The 24,992-nt window shown below is 38.9% G+C and overlaps 1 protein-coding gene across 2 annotated transcripts in view; it reads right to left on the bottom strand.

Moving 5' to 3' along the window:
• The window catches only part of NEDD4 (NEDD4 E3 ubiquitin protein ligase), a 145,948-nt gene extending 124,027 nt beyond the window's left edge, over positions 1–21,921 (bottom strand). For both annotated transcript variants that reach the window (XM_040226588.1, XM_040226587.1), the window contains exons 1-2: positions 21,809–21,921; positions 4,003–4,076 (exon numbers count right to left, since the gene is read on the bottom strand). In XM_040226588.1, the coding sequence (XP_040082522.1) occupies positions 4,003–4,076; positions 21,809–21,853 (119 nt within the window). In that variant the 5' untranslated portion in view covers positions 21,854–21,921. The remainder of the gene's footprint in view (positions 1–4,002; positions 4,077–21,808) is intronic.
• Positions 21,922–24,992: the final 3,071 nt, after the last annotated feature.

A 24,992-nucleotide genomic window follows, 5' to 3' on the forward strand; every position in this document is an offset into this window, starting at 1 on the left:
AGTCCATAGGGTGAGAGAGGAACCTGGTGGGCTACAGTCCATAGGGTCGCAAACAGCTGGACAGGACCAAGTGACTATCACTTTCACTTTCAACTGTGTCTTTCAAACAAAAGGTTTTAATTCTAATGAAGTCTGTTTCAACATTTTTCTTTCAAAATCTTATGGTGCCTATTTTTTTAGTCTTATTCAAGAAATCTTTGTGTAACTCAGTAGAGCAAATATTTTCTCCTATGTCTTCTGCTAGAAGTTTATTAATTTTAGCTCTTATTAATTTTCTATATTATATGTGATATGGACAGAGCTTCATTTTTGTTCCACACCTATAACCAGTTGTTCTAGTATCATGCATTTAAAAGATTATCCTTTCTCTTGAATTACCTTAACACTTAAAGCAACTGACCACACACATATGTATGTATGTGTGTGTGTGTGTGGGAGGAGTGTGTGTACTTCTACACTCTTTATTCTAGTCCACTGAACAATATAGCTACTCTTATGCCAATGCTGCTTTGTCTTGATTGTCTGTATAGAAAATCTTGGAATTATGTTGCATAAATTCTCCACCTTTGTGGCCTATGTTCTTTTTCAAAATTGTTTTGGCTATTCTGTGTCCTTTGACTTTTCATAACAATGGAATCAGTTCATCTGTTTCTCAAAAAAAAATCCTGGGATTTTTATTAGGATTGAGCCAAATCTATTCAATTTGGAGAGAAATACAACTCTAACAATAATATATCTTCAATCCATGAATATGACCATGTTTATCCATTGATTTAGATCTTTAATTTCCCTTAGTTAGCAATGTTTTGTAGTTTTCAGTGTGCAGTATTTGCAAATCTTTTGTTAAAGTTATTCCTTCAAAGTTTTTAATTTTAAATGGATTTTAAATTTTAAAAATTCATTTTCTAATTGTTAACTGATTGATCAGTTCAGTTCAGTTGCTCAGTCATGTCCAACTCTTTGTGACCGCAGCATGCCTGGCTTCCCTGTCCATCACCAACTCCTGGAGCTTGCTCAAACTCACGTCTATCGAGTCGGTGATGCCATCCAACCATCTCATCCTCTGTCGTCCCCTTAGAGGATATAAAAATATGACTAATTTTTGTACAATGACTTTGTATCTTGCGGCCTTATATTTTAGTTCTAGCAGCTTTTTCTTTTGTCGATTCCTTAAGGTTTTCTATGTACATGATTTGACTGCAAATAAAAAGTTTTTCCCTTTTCAGTCTATATTGTTTTTCTTTTCCTAGTCATGTTACACGGCTAAGACATCTAGCACAATGTTGAGCTGAATGTGAAAGCAGATAAACTTTCTTATTCATGAGTTTAAGCAGAGAGCATTCAGACTGTCATCACTGGGCATAATGATAACTACTACCTTTCTCACAGAAAACCTTATCAGATCTACAACTTCCATCTATCCCTAGTTTGCTAAGAGTTTCCATCATGAATGGGTGCTCAATGATGTCAGATGCTTTTTCTGTTTTTACTGAAATGATCGCTTTTCTTTTATTCTAGTAATACGGTATATTATACTGATTAACTTTCAGACGTTAAACTAATTCTGCATCTTACTATTAGTTTGTTGACAGTTTTTTTATCATAAAAGGATGTTGAATATTGACAAGTGCACTTTTACACCTACTGAAATGATCATGCATTTTTTTCTTCTAGACTGTATTAATATGACAGTGGTTGACTTGAACAAATCTTATAATCATAAGAAAAATCCCATGTGCTGATTCAAAACTCCACTGCAGTCTTCATGTGCTTACTGTTTGTATGGCATATGCATCCCTTCTCTCTCATCTTAGCTGTGTCTTTGTATTTTAAGTGCATCATTTATAGACAGTATTTAGTTGGGCCTTCTTTTTCAGCCCATTCTAATAACTTCTACCTCATGTTCACCTTAGTTCATTAATGTTTAATGCAATTGTTATGGTTAGATTTAGGTGTATCAAATTATTACTGGTTTTCTATTCTTTCCTTTCTCCTTTCTCTCTCTCTCTCTCTTTTTGATAATGTGTTCTTTTCCTGGCCTTTAAGTATTTTTTTCCAAGAATCTCATTTTAAAATTTTGATTGTTTTTTAATCTATAATTCTTTACATTAGTTTTTAGCAGTTCATCTAGGTATTGCAATATACACTCTTACTTTTTATTCCACTTAAACAATATATTACATTCTACTAAAAAGTTCATGTCCTTTGTATAATAATCATTATATGTATTCCATCTATAAGATAATACAAAAAACAATAAGCTGTGAAATAACCAGGCACGCTTTTTTAAAAATTACGATGAAAAGAGCAAAAAGTCTTTCAGATGTTTCCAGATGTTTACCATTTCTGATGCTCTATATTCCTTTGTAAGGATCTGAGTTTCCACCTGCTATCTATCCTCTTTACCTGGGAGAACTTCCTTTAGCTTTTATTAGAGTGCAGGTCTGCTAATGACAAAGTTTCAAAGCTTTCTTTTATCTGAAAATTTTGTCATCATACTAAAGAACAGTTTCTCTGAATATAGTAGAGAATTCTAGGTTGACAGTTATTCTATTGTCCCATTTTTTTAAAATCTGGGCTCTGTAGTTTCTGGTGAGAAGTCAGTAGTCAATTGACTTATAGGTCCCTTGTATATAATTTGTCATTCTCTGAGTGCTTTGTCAGTCCTTTATACTTGGCTTTCGACAGCATGACTATTATGTGCCTCAGTATGTTCTTCTAAGTACTCATCCTGCTCCGTGTTTTTTGATTCTATAAACTTGTGTTATTCACCAAATTTGGAAAAAATATGGCCATTATTTCTTAAAATAGAGTTTTGCCTCATTCTCTCTCCTCTATTTCTAGGACTCCAATTACATGTATGTTAGATTGTGTGGTATTATTTAACAAGTCCCTGAGGCTCTCTCTGTGTTCATTTAAATTTTTTTTAATCTGTTTCTCTCTCACCTCCTGCTGAGAAATAATTCTATTGATATACCTCTAAGTTTAATTAATTCTTCCTCTTCATCTCCATTCTGCTGTTAACGTCACCTCAGAATGTTAATTTAATATATTTTTCAGTTTTAGAATTTTCATTTTTTATGGTTTCAAATTTATTCCTGAGATTTCCAATTTTTGACTTATGTGAGCATATTTTTTTCCTCTTCTGAGAATGTGTTTCATTTACCTGTTTTTTTTTGGTAGATTACATAGCTTTGGATTCTATCTTAGACATTATAAATGTTAAGTTGTAGAGACTGTGGATGCTGCATTTTCTCTTTGATAAGAATTTGTGTTTTTATTTAATTCTATCATGTAATTAATTATTTTACTTGGGCAAGAATCACAAGCTCTGTTTCTTGGGCAGCAACCTTGATCTCTGTTCTGATCTTCTGTCCTTAGTTAAGTTGTCTGGAATCTGCTATCAGATGTGTGATTCAGGGTCAGCAAGAAATGATAGTAGACATAGTTTGGGAATCTCCTTTCCAGTTCTTTCCATTCCAGAATCCTCACCACTGTATGTTTTCTTCAGATTAAGTCTTCTGATTTCCTAGGCCATGAATATTATAATTTTTCCATGTTCTGATTCCATGTGACCTCAGACTAATTCATAAATTACTTACTCAGTGCAACTCCCACCTCCAAACAGGGACTCTTCACTAGACTTTCACTAGACTCTACCTGCTCTGTTCACTCTCCACTGCCTTTAAGTTGCTGCTTTCAGTAATATGTTCACAGTTTGTGGTTGTTAACTGCTCAAGGATTAGTGTGTTAGAATTTTACTAATTCCCAGAAACAGAATTCACTAATGTACCTTCTAACTACCTTTCTGAGTTATACCTTTGCCTAATTTCACATATTCTGCAATTCAGATATCAAGGAATTTGGTAAACCACCAACTGGAAACAACCAACTTCATATAACAGTTTAATAACAATATCACTCAATTTTTCATCTAACCAAAGTTAGAAAAAATTAATTAATACAAAGTTTTAAAATTGCATCCCAACTTATTATACTTACCTAGCTCCCAAGATATCCTTTTTGGCAAGGCCTATTCCAGCTATAACTTTTACCCTCACAATTCGGGAATTTTCCTAAAATACAAAAATTTGTATTTTATTTTCATGTAATTTATAACTTACTTAAGACACATATCTTTAAATATATATATATACCAAATAAGATAACAGGATATTAAAATTAATTGGAAGAATCTTTTTTCAGGAATTAAAATGACTAAAAGTATATAGAGAAAAATAAAAATTGTATTGTTATTTGTAATGACTGGATTATCTACAAAGAAAATCCAAAGAAGCTAGAGTCAAATTATTATAATGAGCAAAAATTTATCATTGTTGCCAAGAAAATCCAAAACCAAATTAATGGAACTTATATGGATTCATCATTTTTGCTAGGTACAGGATAACACAAAATTCAGAGTTCATAATCATTTGTAATAATTATTTAGACAGGTAAAATTATTTGTAAAATGCCATTCAATAAGCTATTTTTAAATAAAACTATAATGTATTAATATTTTAGTGTATGAAACATTAAAATTCTTGGGTATCATAATAGCATGATGAGGTTTTATATAAGAATATCCCATTTTTAAGAAATACATATTGAAGTATTTAGGGATAAAGTAAGATAAAGTTTGCAACTCATGCTTAAATGGCTCAGCCAATAAAAAGTTGAACATGAGTGAATGTGTGTGTATATGGAACTAAAGGGAATAACCAACTTTTGCCAATTTCTGGATCTGATTGATGGGTGATCAAGTGTTCATTACACTATTGTTTTGTTGTCCCATAGGTCTGAAATTTTTTAAAATAAAAAAAGGTGGGTAAAAATACTATAAAACAGAATGCACATTTAAAAAATTTACAAATAAGCAAAACTGTTAGATATAGAGAAACAAAATTAAGAAAAAGTGTCAAGACCTTTATGGATAAAATCTGTAAATAAAGAAAATAAGGAAAATATAAATAAATCAAGAAATTCACTATATTCATGGAAGTAAATATTTAATATTATTATATGTTTTCTCCAAAGTAAATTACAAACTCAATACAATTCCAACTCCCCTCCTTAAATTCTTTCATAGATCTTAACAAATGATTCTAAAATTCATACAGAGGGGTGAGAATGAGTAAAGAAGTAAACAATAATATTTGATCACTATTTTATACTACATATAAAAACAAACTCCAGATACATCAAATTTTAACAATGAAAAAGAAAACTTTAAAAAATTCTTAAGATATTTTAGACTATTTCTGACATTGAAGAAATAATTTTAAAAAATACAAACTCTAATAGAAAAAGTTGTTAGCTCTGACACTAAAATTATGTATCCTTTGTGTGAAAAGAGATGCCATGAGCAAAATGAAAAAACCACAGGACACACAGGATAGAAATATCTAAAATATATATACCAAGTTCAAATTATGATTATCCAGGATATATTATTGTTGTTGTTTGGTTGGTAAGTCCTGTCTGACTCTTTGCAACCCCATGGACTATAGCCCACCAGGCTCCTCTGTCCATGGGATTTCCCAGGCAAGACTAGTGGAGTGGATTGCCATTTCCTTCTCCAGCAGATTGATCCAGGGATCAAACCTGAATCTTCTGCACTGCAGGCAGATTCTTTACTACTGAGCCACTGGGAAGCCCATCTGGAATACATCAAGAACTTCTAAAACCCACAAAGTAATATTTAAACAACATAAGAAATCATACAGAATGGTCAATAAACATGAAAAGATCCTCAGTTTCACCAGTAATAAGAAAGATCTCTAGTGTATGTGCTGCCAATACAAACACAAGTGAGAACTCTAATACACTGTTCATGAGAGTAATTTTGAAGAGATATTTGGCAATATCTATTGAAAGCTCTAAATCTATAGCCCAGGAATTTCACTATTAGATATAAGCCCGAGATAAACTATCACTGACTTACACAAGGCCAACAATTTCACAGTAGCATTTATAAGATCAACAAATGTGAAACAAATGTTGCCTAACAGAGAGGAACCTAACTGGTTCTATTCTAAAATTACTCCATCAGCCAGATGAACGGATAAAAAAGATGTCACACACACACACATACACACACACACATATATACACACAATGGAATACTACTCAGCCACAAAAAAGAATGAAATTTTGCCATTTGCAATAACATGGATAGACTTGCAGGGCATTATGCTAAGTGAAATAAGTTATATAGAGAAAGACAAATATTCTATGATATACTTATATGTGGAATTGAAAAAATACAACAAACCATTGAATATAACAAAAAAGAAGCACGCTCAGACACAGAGAACAAATTAGTGGTTTCCAGTGGGGAGAAGTTGGGAGGGGCAATATAAGGGTGGCAGAGTAGCAAACCACTGGGTATAAGGTAGGCTCAAGGACGTACTGTACATCACAGGGAATGTTGCCAATATTTTGTAATAACTGTAAATAGAAAATAACCTTTTAAAACTGTATAAAAATTCTAAAACATAATAAAATTATCCCATCAGAAAGTAGTAGGTCATATTCCTTTTTGAGGAGAAATCTCGATGGGGGACAATATACATATCTAGGGTATTTATTTATTTATTTCAGTCTTTTTCCATTTCTAAATACTTAGAACCAGCCTCATTCCTGGGAGTTCCACTGAATAAATATGATAACAGAAATATCCTCTAAGCTATAAAACTTAGATGACAAATTCATATAACACAAAAATCCTTGACTAGAGATACTAAATATTTTATAACTTTTCTCCATCACCAAATATTAAATACACAGCCGATCTTACAAGTAAAAAGAGAAATCCTCAAGTATCAGAAATAAAGGCAATTGAAACTCAGAGAGGAAAACATAAACTGAAATTTCTGCTTTCTGTGGGGACTGATTTCCAAAAATCTGAAGAGATTTACAGAACTACCATTTTTTCCTGGAAGGTCACTGAATAATTAGGTCAATTAAAATATTCTATTGGCCCTACAACTGAATTTTCCTATCCTAGTTGACTGGGAAGTGGCTACTCTATTAAAGTGGCTACTCTATTCAGTAATTAAGTAGGTACTAATTCCCAAGACTGATTCTAAAAAGCAGATATCTTTTCAGGGATGACTTAATAAATACAAATTTTTTCAAGTGTAAAGTATAATCAAAGGTGCCCTTAGAAAATAATGTTATTTGATAATCTTATCTTTTCTAAGTGCAGACAACTGTTTGTGATTTGTACATGATCTTAATTGAGGGAAGAAATTATCATTCCCTTCTTAAAAAAGCTAATTCATATTTGTTACCGTTAATCCATCTCCTGATTTAAAAATCATCCACATTAGCCTCTACCGAAACTATCCCCCACAAGTCTCCTGAAGAAATGTAGCAAGCATTAAATAAAAACAATTCCAAAGGGTAATAACTTACAGTCACAGACACATTTAACTTTTAAACTTTATCCTTGCATTTTACAACCACAAAAATGAAAACTACTTCAGATGCTGTGGTTAAATGATGTAAAGCTATATGGATTTAAGAGTCTTTCAGGAAACTAAATAAGAAATACCATTTATTTTCATATTTGCATTCATATAATTTCATTTTATAAGTTTATGCTAAAAATTGTCCCCACCGCTCTCTTTGATCACATCTATCATCAGAGATCACACCTACATTATCTCTGAAAATGAAGGAGAAGGCCATATATGTTGCAACTAGAGACCAAACTCTTTAGTAATTTTAGAATTGTGACACTAAAAGTATTACTAACAGAATTCTAGACAGTACTCAAATGAGTAAAAAAGAGACAAAAAAAAAAAAGAAACATCTTTTCCTTAATCAAAACAGAGTCTTTATCCTCAACCAGACCAGGGCTCTTCACTAAAACTGGACTCTCCCCCTCTTTTACTCATAAGAGAGCTTTACTGATTTTTGAAAGTGAAATGAAAAGGTTGCAAATTGCAGGCAAAGATGTGTGGCTTTTTTCAAGGACAGGGGGAAACAAACTGGTAATGTGTTATCAATGCAGGCAGCTTCAGTAATTAAAAGCAGCTTTCCAAAGGCTGAGCTTTTCTCTACAATTCATGAAAACAGTGTGAATTATGCCTTAATCTTCTGTCAACCTCCCCCACCAAATAAATAAATAAAAACCAGGAACAGGAAATCCAGAGCTTTAAGTCTTTCCATCTCTCAAAGGTCTTGGGAGAATTTTTGTTAACCTCTTCATCCTTCTCCCTTCCTTTCATTGCCCACTCCCACCAGTCTACTTTTTAAAAAAGATTATGTCCTGCGTTTCCTTATCTCTGAGTTTTTATATAAGCTGGAGTCCCTCTGCCTGGGAGATTCTTCCTCATCCTCTACCCCTTCATTGTTAAAGTCCTATATCATCTGAACAGATTCTTTAGAGACCATTAAAAATGGAATTATTAATATTATTTAATGACAGAAAATAATTATAATGTTAATTGGAATAATCAAGTTGCCAAATGGTACTATTCTGTGACAACTCCATAAAATCATAAATTCAGATGGATAAAGTAAATATGCAACAATGAAAATAGCTACCATAATAATGAGATAAAGGTTTTAAAATTGAATTTAGTTTTTAAAGGTTTTAAAATTTAATTTAAAAGGTTTGGTATAAATTTAAATTTTTTTTCTTAAAAAAAAATGCCTGTCCTTTCTTTAAAGACCAAATGATATCTTTTCTAAAACCCTTGATATGATTTTTCCTTCTCTTTGTTAGAGGCTCAATTACATAGCATCTATCACATACCATCTTGTATCTGAGGCAATAAACTATGTGTCTTTCTCGATTATTAAAATTGTGAAATTTTGAAGACCAAGAAATGCATCTTTATGTTTTCTTTGCATCCTCTATAGAACCCAGCAGATTACTTGGCAAACAGTAGGGGATGATAAATTCTTGATTAACAACAAACCTTTCTGAAGTAGCTGAAAGTAGGAATAAGGTACCAAATTAAAAGCAAGGGAAAGTCTGCACAAACAGTGAGCTCCCAGCCCCTTCACTTCTTGGGCCCAGAAAACCGGAAGACTTCTCTGTGCGGAAGTCAAAGAGGTTGGGGGTATATACTGTATGTGAGAATCCCACCACTATGGGATTGGTTCAGATAACACATATTGATAGGGTTCAGATAACCCATAATAATAGGTTCAGATAACCCTATTGTGAAATGCTCTAGTGAATAGTAACTGCCCACTCATACAAAGGATGGGACTAAATCAGGAAAGAGGAAGACAAGAAGTGAAAACAAACAGTGGATCCAACACAGAAAAGAAATCAAGAGAATTCTCACAATGCTGATAAACGGAATCCTGCTGACAATAGTGATATGACAGGTGTAGAGTGCAAGCCGTTCAGATGGAATGCAACATAGCAAGAAGCTGTCCCTAACAAGAATGCAAAAAAGGGAATGGACAGCATTCATTACATATGTGTGTATGTATAAACACACTGAGTAGTTGTAAAGCTTTCAGGCAGCTTGCAGTTTAATTTGTGATGCTCAGTTATGCTTGACTCTTTTGAGATCTCATGGACGGTAGCCCATCAGGCTCCTCTGTCCATGGAACTTCCCAGGTTAAGAATACTGGAATGGGTTGCCATTTCCCCCTCTAAAGGGGATCTTCTCGATCCAGGGATTGAACCCAGTGCAGAAGACATCTTCTGCACTGGCAGGTGGAGTCTTACTACTGAACTGCCAGAATTCCCTTAATATCTGACAGTTGTACAGAAAATGAAAGCAAACAAAAATGTACAATAAATAATTATAAATATGGTACAATGGTTCAGATGTGAATAATACTATATCTACATAGTGTAATAATATAAATACTGAATATTTACATAACAAAAAATGTACTAGGGTAGGAGGGAGGGATTTAACTTTTTATATATAACTTTTTTTCCAAATTAAATATTGGAACCTGTGGCTTGATGGCAGTTTTCCTTCTCTGCTGTGTAAATTTACTTGAAACATTTTACAAAAGTATAAATATAAATGCTAGATCATCTTTATTTAAAACTAAATGAAATCAGGGCTGTCCTAGTAATGCTGGAATATATATATGACTGCTATATATTTGCTACATATGATCAAAATTCCTCAGGAGGTTTTGGCAGTAATGACCACGATAAACTAGAATACCCAGAATTATTAGATTTAAGAGACATTAGAGATTTTCAAAGTGTATTCCCTGGACTAGTAGTATGAGTTTAGAAACTCCGATTTTCAGAACCTATTGAAATTTTCAGAACCTACTGAAAATAGACTACTGATGGGCCAGTAGTCTGTTTTAACAACTCTGCAGATGATTATGAAGGATACTAAAATTTAGAACTGCAGATAAAGAGCATGAGGGTGAGAAAGAGAAGTGCTAGTTAATGCAGCTCTAAGAGTACTCCTCATTTAAAAACTATAACTTTTTTAATCAATCATTAACCTCCCCCCAAAAGAATCTCATCATTATCTTACATCTTAACACTACTTTAAAATGTGTTACACTATACCTATGCTTCTGGGTTTCCAGGTGGAACTAGTGGTAAAGAACCTGCCTACCAATTCAGGAGATAAAAGAGATACAGGTTTGGTCCCCGGGTCAGAAGATCCCTTGGCGAAGAAAATGGCAACCCACTCCAGTATTTTTGCCTGGAGAATACCATGGACAGAGGAACCTGGTAGGCCACAGTCCACAGGGTCACAAAGAGTCGGATATGACTGAAGTGACTTAACACACACATATATCAATGCTTATTTATACATAAAACATGTCTGGAATGAAACATATCAAGTTGATATCCTATATTTGTGGAAAATATAATTTCCATAAGAAAGATCTATAGATGAATGTTCATAGTAGGTTTATTCATAATTGCCAAAACCTGGAAACAAATGAAGGGTCCATCAAAAGCAGAGTGCATAAACATCTGGTAAATTCATACAATGGAATACTGTGTGCTATGCTTAGTCCCTCAGTCGTCTTCGACTCTTAGTGACTCCATGGACTATAGCTTGCCAGGCTCCTCTGTCCATGGGATTTCCCAGGCAAGAATACTGGAGTGGGTTGCCATGCCCTCCTTCACAGGATCTTTCCAACCCAGGAATCGAACTCAGGTCTCCTACCTAGCAGGCAGATTCTTTACCAGCTGGGCTACCAGGGAAGCCTCAGCAATAAAAGCAATGAGCTACTAAATCAAACCACCACATGATTACTTTGAAAAACATAACATTAAACAAAAGAAGCCAGATGCCAAAAAGTATATACTGTATGATTTCATTTAAACAAAGTTTCAGGACCAGGGCAAAACTAATTCATGGCAATAAAAAGTTGCCTGAGTGAAGGTGAGAAGTTGAATGGAAGAAGTCTCAAGGAAACATTTAGGAGTGATGGAAATGTTCTACATCTTAATTGGGTTGTCAGCTACGCTTGGCTATGCATGTTGTTGAAAATCATTGTACATCAAATTGTACATTAAGATCTGTGCATTTCACTATGGATAAATTGTACTCCTCCCTGCCCTCTGGAAAGAAAAGTAAAATAAAGACATTTTCAGACAAAAACAAAAACCAATGAAGTTCATTAGCAGGAAACAGTCACTGAAAGAAATTTTAGAGAATTTCTCCAGGCAGAAAAAAAAAAGTCAACCCAGATGGAAAGTCAGAGGTATGGGAAGAAATGGAAGAAATAACAAGAAAAGAAAATATTAAATACATGTGGAAAAAATTATGAGAAAAATAACAGCAATATTGGTGGTGATGATGATGTGTGTGGAAGGTAACACAGGTAATCAACGAGTTTCCATCCCACTTAGGATCCCATGCATGCACGCGTGCTAAGTCGCTTCAGCGGTGTTGGACTCTGTGCAACCTTATGAACTGTAGCCTGCCAGACTCCTCTGTCCATGGGATTCTCAAGGCAAGAACACTGGAGTGGGTTGCCACTTCCTTCAGGGGATCTTCCTGACCCAGGGATCGAACCCACATCTCTTATGTCTCCTGAATTGGCAGGCAAGTTCTTTACCACTAGTGCCACCTGGGAATCTAGGATCCCATACAAAATACTTAATAAATGGCCTTAAGACCGTGCCTCACTGGGGTCTGCTCTCCACTCCAGATTCAACTCCTAATACTGTCCCACCTTCTCCAACACTCCAGGTGTCTTCATGGTCATCTCTATTTCATCTTTTGCACATGCACTTCTGTTTACCTAGAAGGCATTTCCCCTTCCCTGCCTGGCTAACTCCTATCCATCTTTAGTGTACTTCCTTTGCTTTTCCTCATATTCTCTCCCCTCCTCCCTATAAGACTAATTCTTTTTTTTTTTTTTCCTGTTATATACTTTTATCTTACACACCTTTTCCTTCATAACATTTATAAAACATTGATGTGTGATTATATAATGACCCTCTCTGCCTCTAGGCTATAAATTCAGTAAAGTCTGTTGTCCTTCATTATAACCAAATGTTCTGACTCAAATGACTTATATATATTAAATGTTCAACAAATATTTGTCAAGCAAATACAGAATTCAAGTACTTCATAGGTCCACTGAAAAGCTATAAGAAAAAAAAAAAGAAGATTCAGAAGAACAGAGGAATAGTTACAAGTTAATTCTGCACATGTTCCATTCATCCTCTTACTGAGCATCTCTTCTGTTAATCTCTTTTATTTGAGCAACTATTTGCACTAGGACAGAGGAAAGACCATGACTTTGGTACAAAAGAGTTCTGGGTTTCAATCCTACATCTGCTGCTGCTGCTGCTGCTGCTAAGTCACTTCAGTCGTGTCTGACTCTGTGCAGCCCCACAGATGGCAGCCCACCAGGCTCTGCTGACCCTGGGATTCTCCAGGCAAGAACACTGGAGTGGGTTGCCATTTCCTTCCCCAATGCATGAAAGTGAAAAGTGAAAGTGAAGTTGCTCAGTCTACCTACTGAGATTAAGACCTTGAGCAAATCACAATTTCAGATTTCCCATGTGTAAAATGAAGATAGCAGTACCTAGCTTCTCAGGACAGTTGGGATAATCACAAAGTATATAGAATACAGAACCTGGAAATCTGTGTATTGCAAGTATTCAATTAAAGGCAACTATGATTATATTTCAATTGACTTTTTCACCCTGGAGGAGGATATTTTCATTAAAGCATCTATCTATACTGACATGACTGTTTGTCCACATTAGTCTTTTCATCACTCCAGCATGGCTCACTCAAGGAAAGTCAAGTATTTGGGTCAGGCCAGGAGGTTATGCTACAGATATATTTATTTCACAAAAGTCTCATCAAGACATTTTTGTATTTGTTTGTGCTGTGTCTTTCTCTCAGCATTTATCTGAAGATTTTTTAACCTTCCAGCTCATTTATGCTCTTAAAACTTTGACAGGATTGGGACAGAGTACAGACTAAATGGAAGCCTCAAAAAGGAAGAAGTCAGTAACATTGATTCAGTAGAACAGTGAGTTTAGCAATTCGAATCAGCAATCTTATAGGTCTCCAGGTATGGTAGAATATAATCTTAATACCAGATATAACTAGGAGGAAGGCAAATGGCTGACTTAAATATCCTGTTCTGAAAAATGACAAAAACTTATGCCAGGTGTCCTGTAAGTGACAGGGCCAGAATTACAACCTAGTCAAATTCCAATTTTTATACCCCTCCTCTCCCTAAGTGATGTATTTAAAGGGTACCTCCAAGATTCTATTCCCATGTGATATATGAACTGTTAATAGTTAGCTATTTAAAAAAAAAAAAAATTGTAGTCCCTTCTCTTCTCTTCCTGGTGCAGAGGAATCAACAGCAGGCCTTGGGCAGAGTTTGGGGGGAGCAGTAAGGTGCATGGAGGTGCATGAGCAGCAGGTCCCTCCTCAGCATGGGGAACTGAGGAGAAGACGAGGGTGCCATATAGAGAGGCTTCAGTAGCATGCCCACTGTAATGGGACTCAGAGGAGAGAGAGGAAGACAGCATAGACATACACAGCAGTGCTCCCACTGGCACCCAGGGAGCTAAACGCAGGGTGCAGAAGTGGCAGACAGAGGACATACCTGCATGATTGGAAGATCACTTATACCAGAAACATATGTAAGTTGGGACTAAGCAAACAAGTAAACAGAATGAGGATAATGAAACTCAGAATTTTCACTGTTAGTTTTAGCCACTCAGACATGTCCAACTCTTTGTGACCCCATGAACTGTAGCCCACCAGGCTCCCCTGTCCATGGAATTCTTCAGGCAAGAATATTAGAGTGGGTAGCCATTCCCTTCTCCAGGGGATCTTCCCAACCTAGGGATCAAATCCAGGTCTCCTGCATTGCAGGCAGATTCTTTACCATCTGAGCCACCAGGGATGCCCTTTCTAAAAACCATTTCCCTACTAAATGAACCAGTGTTTCTAGGAGAAATGGCTGATCCCAGAAAGTGCTGGACCAGGCAAAATATAAGAGGAGCCTAGAACAATCTACTGCCAGAAAAGTAATGAAGAGTTCAAAGAATGATGGGGACTTGCCATAAGGACACAGGAAACTCCTTGAAAGAGCTTCCACTGGCCAAACCGAGATAGTTTGAGCCATAAAATATTTAAGGATAGAGATTAACTACAACCCATTGAATAGGTGGGATTCTACAGGTCCATGCTGATACAAATAAATAAATGGATAGCAAATGGTCAAAAGAAAAGGTTCTTCTTACACAAAACATCAATTAATAAAAATGGAAATAAAAACAGCAGCATTTGTTTCAGGTGGAAGTCATGGATGGATATCAAAATTAGTGGATGCAGATCTAATTGAGGGGGTAACAGGCAGGAAGGCCAGGGGTCTCCAAATAGAGGAAATAGCCTACAAGTGTATTTTTATCTCTCTTAAGCAGCAGGAGGAAACAAACTAGTGATATTTTTTCCTTCTCCATACAAATTTAAAAGGAGGTTCCTCTTAAAATACTGTGTGCCATAATAACACATGATTTCACCTGAAGTTAACTATTCTCAAACCTTGAGTTAACCAATGCATTTTTCTTATGAAATGTTTGTCTTAAGCTATGTTAATATACTATGCATTTACCCCAAACTCTGTCTTCAAGTTGGTTCTGCCTAATGGCTCAGAACCTACTTGACAAACCAGTATGTTATACTCAGATATTGTTCCCCTAATCTACGTAAACTAAACTATTTGTATGCTAATCTGTCCTTCTACAAGATTCAAGTTAATCATTTTATGGCCCGGGATGAATAGTCTGGTGTCAAGATTATTCCAAAATGCATCTTCTGGGTGAGGGGCCCAGTGCCATTCTGAGTTTTAAGACATTCCTTTCTTTCATTAACAGACTGTGGCAATCCACTCCAGTACTCTTGCCTGGAAAACCCCTGGATGGAGGAGCCTGGAAGGCTGCAGTCCATGGGGTCGCTGAGGGTTGGACACGACTGAGCTGAGGGTCGGACACGACTGCGCGACTTCACTTTCACGCATTGGAGAAGGAAATGGCAACCCACTCCAGTACTCTTGCCTGGAGAATCCCAGGGATGGAGAAGCCTGGTGGGCTGCCGTCTATGGGGCTGCACAGAGTCGGACACGACTGAAGTGACTTAGCAGCAGCAGCAGTGACTATACTAACTAGCTATAACATCTAGCTGAAGACTAGCAGGGGGGTACTCTTTCTGCCCCCTTCTGATGCCTATGTCAGAAGCTTTCTCTATCTCCTTTATACTTTGCTGCTAAGTCGCTTTAGTCGTGTCCGACTCTATGCGACCCCATAGATGGCAGCCCACCAGGCTCTGCCGTCCCTGGGATTCTCCAGGCAAGAACACTGGAGTAGGCTGCCATTTCCTTCTCCAATGCATGAAAGTGAAAAGTGAAAGTGAAGTCGCTCAGTCATGCCTGATTCCTAGTGACCCCATGGACTGCTGCCCACCAGGCTCCACCATCCATGGGATTTTCCAGGCAAGAATACTGGAGTGGGGTGCTATTGCCTTCTCCGATAAAACTTTATTACATAAAAGCTCTGAGAGACCAAGCCTCATCTCTGGCCCCGGATTGAATTCTTCTCCTGCAGAGGCCAAGAATCCCAGCGTCTTTTCATTCAACAACAACCTTTCATGATGAATGAGGAATGGGATACTACCACAGTCTCTGAATATGCCTCCACAAGATATCAATCAATTATAAAGGGAAAGCAGCAACATCACCAAGAAGAAACCTAGCAGACACCAAAATTACCAAGTGATCAAGGTTAGAGGATGATGAGATGATGAGACAAGCCAAAATCAAGCACCCCTTGATATATCAATAACCTCAGATATGCAGATGACACTACCCTTATGGCAGAAAGTGAAGAGGAACTAAAAAGCCTCTTGAAGAAAGTGAAAGAGGAGAGTGAAAAAGTTGGCTGAAAGCTCAACATTCAGAAAACTAAGATCATGGCATCTGATCCCATCACTTCATGGGAAATAGATGGGGAAACAGTGGAAACAGTGTCAGACTTTATTTTTTGGGGCTTCAAAATCACTGCAGCCATGAAATTAAAAGACGCTTAGTCCTTGGAAGAAAAGTTATGACCAATCTAGATAGCATATTCAAAAGCAGAGATGTTACTTTGCCAACAAAGGTTCATCTAGTCAAGGCTATGGTTTTTCCAGTGGTCATGTATGGATGCGAGAGTTGGACTGTGAAGAAAGCTGAGCGCCGAAGAATTGATGCTTTTGAACTGTGGTGTTGGAGAAGACTCTCGAGAGTCCCTTGGACTGCAAGGAGATCCAACCAGTCCATTCTGAAGGAGATCAGCCCTAGGATTTCTTTGGAGGGAATGATGCTGAAGCTGAAACTCCAATACTTTGGCCACCTCATGCGAAGAGTTGACTCATTGGAAAAGACTCTGATGCTGGGAGGGATTGGGGGCAGGAGGAGAAGAGGACGACCCAGGATGAGATGGCTGGATGGCATCACTGACTCGATGGACATGAGTCTGAGTGAACTCCGGGAGTTGGTGATGGACAGGGAGGCCTAGCGTGCCGCAATCCATGGGGTCGCAAAGAGTCGGACACAACTGAGTGACTGAAATGAACTGAACTGAACTGATAAACCTTGAGAAGAATACAGTATTAACTCGATGATTCCTGCCCCTAAAGCATGGCTTTGACGTCATCCTGAGGAAAGAGTAAACAGATCCAAGTTGAGGAACACTGACAGGTTATACATCCTGTGCTCCTTACAACTGTTAAGGATAAGAAAGACCGAGGAACTGATACAAAGTACGTGCAACATACGCTCCTGGATGGGATTCTAAATTGTGAAAGAAGAGAAATTATTAGAACTCTGGTCAAAGACTGAATGGGACCTGTGGATTGGGTGGTAGGGTCATAACAATGTTGTCTTCCTAGCTTAGAGGGCTGGATGGCTGTGATGCAGGAAAGCATTCTTCCTGTGGGAAAATAAAGAGTATTTAGTGGTGATAGGGAATCCTATCTGCAGGTTGTCCTCAAATGGTTCCAAAAACAGACGAATGAAAATGACAATTAAAAGGTTATGGAACAATTACAGTGAAACAACAACAGATGGAGAATCTGCTTTAGGAGGATTTGGAGTTCTTTGTACTGTACTTCCAACTTTTCAGTTGGTTTAACATAATTAAAAAGCAAATTATTAAAAATGAACTCACAAAAAATAGTTAGAATGATGCTGGAATTAAGGAACTGCAAAAAAGCAGTGATGGAAAGAACAAGACATTAAGTGCTGGGTTAGACACTAACATGGCTGCCACGTACACTGTGCTTCTCCTTCTTTGTGTGCAGTTAACACAGGTTTGGGAACTTGGTTCTCATGCTCAGTATGATGCCAGGGCAGGAAGGGTCTGCTTCTGCTCAGTGACAGTGGGTCTAGAAGTATCAGAACATGCACTTCTTAGAAACCCTGTTGCTTACGTGCTGTCATAGATGTCAGCATCAGAGACATCCATTCTTCTGTATGTGCAAACTCTACTCCCAAACTGGCAATGGAGACTCAATCCTTTCCTCTTTATTTCCTTCTTTTCCTTTTCAGTCAGGTTTCAACTGCAGGAAATAGAAGGTACTCTAGATATTTTCAGAAGAAAGAAGCTCATACAGGGAATTAGGTGCTTCCAAAAGAGCTGGAGAGGTAGGCCTTAGGCTGTGCCTTTAGAGGACCCCAAAACACCTCAGAACTGGCCTACCCAGGAAGCTGCCACATCTGAGAAAGGAAGGTTATCAGGAGCTACCATCAGACCTGCTGACTTTACAAATATAATCCATCTAGATGCCAGGAAGCTGCCACCACCACTATTTCTGTAATTTCCTATCAATGCCCACAAAACAACTTATCAGGCACTGAAAGACTTTTGTTAGAAAAACTCAATGTCTATATGACTATGCTTGTCAGCAGAAAAAGCCAAAGAAATCAGAAGTTATATAGCATCACTTTATTTGGACCTTCCCCATCTCAAGTAGGGGTACCTCACTGGGAAAACTGTTTCACCACCTCTTTCTGGAAGGCTAAAGGCAAGAGACTGAGAAACATGGTATCTAGCTTTCTAGCCTCTGTGTAAGAGATAAGTCCACTGAAATGAAGGGGAAAGGATGCTGAGGGGCTGGCCCCAGGTATATCACACTACTTACCACAGCTGGGTGGGGGTTATCTGCTACTATTAATCCCCAGAGACTGTCAGAGGGACTTCCCTAGTGGTCCAGTGGCTGAGACTCCGAGCTCCCTATGCAGGGGGCCCAGGTTCGATCCCTGGTCTGGAAACTAGATCCTGCATGCCACAACTAAGACCCAGGGCAGCCAAACAAATAAATAAATAATTTTAAAAAGAGGTTGTCAGAGTAAATTTGGTATAAATTACACTACTTTCTTAGTTTATTAAACTTTAATGACAAAATTCTGTACATGGAGCCAGGACCATCTCTTACTCAAAGACACTTAAATTTGGAAGAAGAGCTAAAACTCACTGACAAGTGAGAGAGAGAGGTATAATGACCTAAATTTTGGTATACTAACATGCTCATACAGTGTGACTCAGTGGCTCTCCAGTATATACTGGTTAAATTACAGTTCTCTCACCATCTTCTATCCCATCTCCATTCATTTTTCTCTTTGTTTCTGTTTCTAATTTAAAATAATCACCTCTTTTTTGCTGCCATAGGAAACCTATCTTACTTATAACCAACAGCAGAGGGCTGCCTATTCCAAGGCTAGTCTGTGAGTTTTAGAAAGTGACATAGCTACAATGTTTTTCTTCAAAAAATAAAAGGAATGAGGGGGTTATTTTTCTAAGCCCTCTTTTACTTTTATGATAGATCAGAAAATAAAAGGCAAATGATATAGTGATGAAATGGAAATCTCTACCAGAATACAAGCGATTTTTGTTCTCCCCACAGACTATGAGCTTCTCACAAAACAGGCGGACACAGCTTTTTTTTTCTATCTGTGTACCTGGTGCCTAGCATACTGCACAATACAGAACAGACTGCTAAAAAGTGTCTGTTGAATGAATAGCCCAAATTACACTGGAAGAAGTGGAAGATGACACTTTATCATCATGTCTCTTATCTTCCTATCTCACTCTTCCTCAGTGAGGAAAAAGGGAACAGAGAGAGCAGGAGGGAAATCTGAGTCATGAGACTGACAACCAGGACACCCACCATGCCAACAGAGTGGGCCCCACACCATGAAAGTGCCCAGAAATACAAATCCTTCAGCCAGTTTAGGAAAACCTCATTTCAAAGGGTGGAGTTTCTGGCCCTGAGTACCAGTTGCTGACTGACCACCTACCAACTGGCATAATTTGATTTATCTCAGGGAAGAAGAATGATGTGAGAAGCAAATAACTGAAAATACAGATCTGTACCAAGAAGGGAGAGGGATGGAGGGAGGGAGGAGCAGAATGAATGACACCTCTGGCAAGATGATATCTAGGATCAGTTGGTTCTGCTGGAAGAAAGTGAGATGAGAAACCTGGACTAGCAGAGCCTACCTCTGAGTAGTGACAACAACAGGGAAAGAAAGTCCAAGGCCAGTCTGCCAGTCTGAGATTATCGGCCTTGAACAGTTTGTTGTAGCAAGCAGGGAGACAGATCTGATAAGAAGAAAGCTATCATAGTTTCAATACTGCATTAGTTTCTTCTGATCTCTTCTACAGAACAATAATGGGACATTAGCTAGATTATTATCTTCAGCCATAACATACTGACAGTCTTTCCTTGGGACTGCCAAGAGGCCACCATTTGTCCACCACTTGTTTCTCCTCTGGTAGCAATAACTAAGAAATTCAATTCTAATTGCATCATATGCTGCTGCTGCTAAGTCACTTCAGTCGTGTCCGACTCTGTGCGACCCCAGAGACGGCAGCCCACCAGGCTCCCTCGTCCCTGAGATTCTCCAGGCAAGAACACTGGAGTGGGTTGCCATTTCCTTCTCCAATGCATGAAAGTGAAAAGTGAAAGTGAAGTCACTCAGTCATATCTGACTCTTAGTGACCCCATGGACTGCAGCCTACCAGGCTCCACCATCCATGGGATTTTCCAGGTAAGAGTACTGGAGTGGGGTGCCATTGCCTTCTCCATTGCATCACATTCTCAAAACACTCTGAGATAACTTGCTTGCATCAACAAGTTGCCCACTGCTTATAAACCAAAAACTTTCAAGAGAAACATAAAGATACTTTGTAGAGACTGAAGATACCAAGTTACCAAGAGAAAGCACTATTACAACACTTAGAACAATCTAAGTAATTAATCTAAAGTAGGCTGAAAGACTTACAGTTAATTGGGTCTAATCCTGATAACAGGTACATGTGACAGCTTATTCAATTGGCAAGAATGCTCTTATTTTTTGAGAGCAAAATTTAACCAGTCACTGTTAGACTAGACATTCTTTTCATTTTCCACCATTCCCATTTCTGAGACAATCACCAATAACACAGGGAAGCCCCATCTCATTTAAAATGGAACTACTCTTTACAAATAAGCTTGTTTTTAATAAGCACAAGGCATAACCAGCATAAGTTATTTAGCTGATAAGAGACAGTTTTGCCTTCTCAAATCACAGAATTTTAAGATTGAACAGCTGTGGCAAGTCCTTTTAAATATTTATACTTTTTTGGCTTCATCTGTAAAATACCAATGAAGACCAGGGAAACATTGCATGAACTTTCCACACGACACTTGTTGCTAAATAGGAAGGGGGAAAAAAATCTATCTCCCTGCTTTCCCATCCCCATCTCGTCTAAGAGGGTTTAAAAGAATATCAAAAGAAAAAGAAAAAAAAAGAAAACTAATGACACTTCTCTTGGAAACCTTCAGGTCAAAGTCCATAAAGTTAAGCCCAAAGGGCTTCTCTTTGCCAGAATAGTCTAATCCACAGCCGGGATGCTAAGCTCCAGGGAAATGCGCCCCACCCCCTCCCGGAGCTCACGCATTCTCGGCTGGGGGTGGCAGGAAGGGGCAGGCGAGGTGCTGCGCGTGCCCCCGCGCTCTCCAGCCGAGGGCTGCCTAGCCCCCCTCCTCATCACTTCCTGAAGGAAACTGACAAGGAAGGCGGCGGTTCTAGGGAAGAGAGGAGTGTGGAGTCCACAGGCTCGCGAAGAAAATGCGGCTTCCTAGAGCAACGCCCCCGCCCACAAGCCTGTGCGAGCCGGGCAGTCTGGAGGGGTCCCCACAGCGCCCGGCGCGCTCCCGGGTCTCGCGGAGAGGGAGGAGGGCGCTGACAGCCGCCCCTCCGGCCGCCGCCCCCGCCTCCAGTCCCGTTGATGGGCAGCGCGATGGGAAGCCCGCCCGGAGTCCCGCGTCCCCCTCACCTCGTCCTCCGGGAGCCCGAACACCTCCACCGCGCAAGTTGCCATTTCCGAAAGGTTCCGGCAAACCGGACGCGCTCGCTCCCACCCAGAGTGGGAACTGCAGTGAGGAGGAGGAGGCGGAGGAGAGGGAGGAGGCGGGAGGAGTTGGAGGAAGAGGGGGCGGTCCTCGTCAGTCCGCACAGCGCCCCCAGCGGCCGACCAGCGCTAGTGCTACGAGGAAGCGGGGCGGGGAGGGCCTGCGGCGCCTCGGCGGCGGCGCGCGTGAAAACGCTCCGGGCCCGGGAGCCGCGAGCGGTGGGGGAGCGTGCGCGCTGGGGCTGGGGTGGGAGGAGTGGGGGCTCGCCTTCCGTCTCCCCACCAGGAGGATGAGGCCAGACCTCGCCGCCTCGGGGATCTAGGCAGCCCCCAGGCATTTCGCCAAGCGGGCAGTGGCGCCCGGAGGACGTCAGCCCTTCCCCAGGGAAGCAAAGCTGCGGCTCTCCTCAGCAACACGTCTCACTGAGATCCGCCTCACTCTCCATAAGCTAAGAATGAGACCTGTATTTTGTCGGTTGAGGCTGCGGATTCCAAAAGCAGCCGGACCTTGGGACCCATGTGCAAAGCCCAGCCTGCGCATGGCGGCAAATGGGGACGCTAGTAGGGATCGCATTAGTCTTGATGCGACTCAGGATCCAGATCAGACTCAGGATCTGAAATTCACTCCCTGTGACTTGTGAACACTGTACCAATTAATATTTCTTGTCATGTGGTCTGCCAATAATGTCCAACCTTCAGGCTTAACCCTGTAAATCTGCTTAGCTGAGTAAGCTTTGATCTGCAGCACCGCTGGAAGGTAGCAAAAAAGGGAGAAAATAAACTAGAACCTCCTATACTGTGGAATAATCATGCTTATTTTACAGCCATATCTGATGGGTTTTACACTTCTACAGTCACAGGATGGTCCTCACCAAATAAACCACCCCAAAGGGAATGGGGAAAACGATAAGTGCTCACTGTCTAAGTTAGGATTAATACCTTGTCCTTTTCCTCAGTTCAATTCAGTCGCTCAGTCGTGTCCAGCTCTTTGCAACTCCATAGACTGCAGCAGGCCAGGCCTCTAGGTCCATCACCAACTCCCAGGGTTTACTCAAACTCATGTCCATTGAGTCAGTGATGCCATCCAACCATCTCATCCTCTGTCTCCCCCTTCTCCTCCCACCTTCAATCTTTCCCTGCATCAGGGTCTTTTCAAATGAGTCCTTTTCCTACAGTTGCAGAAATTTGCAAAACTCTGGAATCTCAAAATCTAATTTAAATTTTCCTTAAGGAATTCAGAATAAACAATTCAAAGTGCAGAAAGGAGAATATTAATAAGACATTAATAATAAGCCCATATTAATAGTTTGTTATATAAGATTTTGTTGGACTTTATGTTTGGCAGGACCCATTTAGTTTGTATTATGTATCAAAATTCCATCAATACATCATTCAGATTTTATCATCTGCATTAGGGAGAAAGAGTGGCAATTAACATAGTGCAAAATTCCAAAATGGTCAGGAATTTTTGGCTTAACTAAATTTAAAAAGCTATAATAGTATTAATTTCTGTTTTATAAATTGTCACATACTTGTGGTTTTTAGTATGTTAGGAGTAAAATAATCTGACTATTCTCTATGCCCTTTTATTTTGGAAATAACTTTCCCTAATCTCTTCTTGATACACATTTTTATATTTTAAGTAGAACATTCATGTGATTTCAGGTCTTGGTTTCAGACAGATATAGAAATAGCTTCCATCTTCCTACTAAAATTTAATGAATGGACGAAAAGGATACATACAACCTAAAACTGGTAATAAAATCAACCAGAATTCCCAGTGATTTATAAAGTAAAGCATCAGCTCATATAGCTAATAGCAGTAGTGAAGATAATCCCCCCAACCACTGATTTGACTCGATTTCTTATTCTTTCTGTCTGGATCCAAAATCATAATGAAGAATTAAGCAGGCAATTTACTGACATATGATAAACTAGAGTAGTTATTATTTCCCAGCGAAAAGGTAGGAGAAACCCTGTATAGCTGGTACCTGGAATGATCATGAAGTTCAAATAGAGACGGTAGTATTAGATGGTGGCCCAATAACCAGTGCTACGATCAAGAAAGCTGTTTGAAATGAGAAGCCCCTCTTCAGCTGGATATACATCTCAACTTCATGGTATTCTCATGTAGACTTTTTGCCCACCTAGCCTGCCTTCAATTAAGTTCATGTTGATTTGAGTTGAATAACTTTGTGTACACCCTGGCCAAGAGGCATGTAGGAAGAATGTGATATTGTGCATAATAATTTGTCCCAAGCCTCACACCCCTGCTAGGGATTGCCCCCAAGTGAAAGGCTAGGCAATTCTAGCAACCTCCAGTGGCATCGCCATGCTATTTCTTGTTCATGAACCTATCCTCCCTTCAAATCTCTTTTTACATGAGTCTCCAAACTGATAAAGGAGCAGTAAATGAATGAAAAATAAATAAAAGCTCATCAAGACTTCCTAGTAGTTTGTGTACCAACGACTCTATCTGTGCCTATGATGTTAATTGTAAGGCAGAAGTTGCAGTTGATTTTATTTTTTTAATATGAGTCTTTGGGATAAAAAAAATTCTGGTGTTAAATAACTGATCTAACAAGGGTAACAAAATGAAAGGTACTTTAATGTTGGTTATTAGTTCTATAAGGAATACAACAAAAGTCTTGTTTGAAAGTTCTCCTTTAATTCTCTTCTAATATCTGCTGGTTGCCTCTCTTCTAATACTATATATTTAAGATCTTCGGAGTTCACTTTTTCTTTCTCTTCTTCCACTCTAAACTCCCTTTACCTCATCCCTTCCCATTGTCATTGCCATGGCATTTGGCTGTTAGTAACCCTAACTAGTAGGATTTAAAGATAGATGTTCTGTTGTTCCCTTAGATGGAAGTCAAGTTGTTCAGTCGCTAAGTCTTGTCCAGCTCTTTTGTGACCTCATGGACTGTAGCCCACCAGGCTCCTCTGTCCATGGGCTTTCCCAGGTGAGAATATTGGAGTGGGCTGCCATTTCCTTCTCCAGGGGATCTTCTTGACCTAGCGATTGAACCCACATCTCCTGCTTTGGCAGGTGGGTTCTTTACCATTGAGCCACCGTGGAAGCCCGTGGTGGCCTAGAGGCCAGGATAAG

This window comes from Oryx dammah, unplaced genomic scaffold (genome assembly GCF_014754425.2).
Source record: "Oryx dammah isolate SB20612 unplaced genomic scaffold, SCBI_Odam_1.1 HiC_scaffold_26, whole genome shotgun sequence".
Lineage (NCBI taxonomy): Eukaryota > Metazoa > Chordata > Mammalia > Artiodactyla > Bovidae > Oryx > Oryx dammah.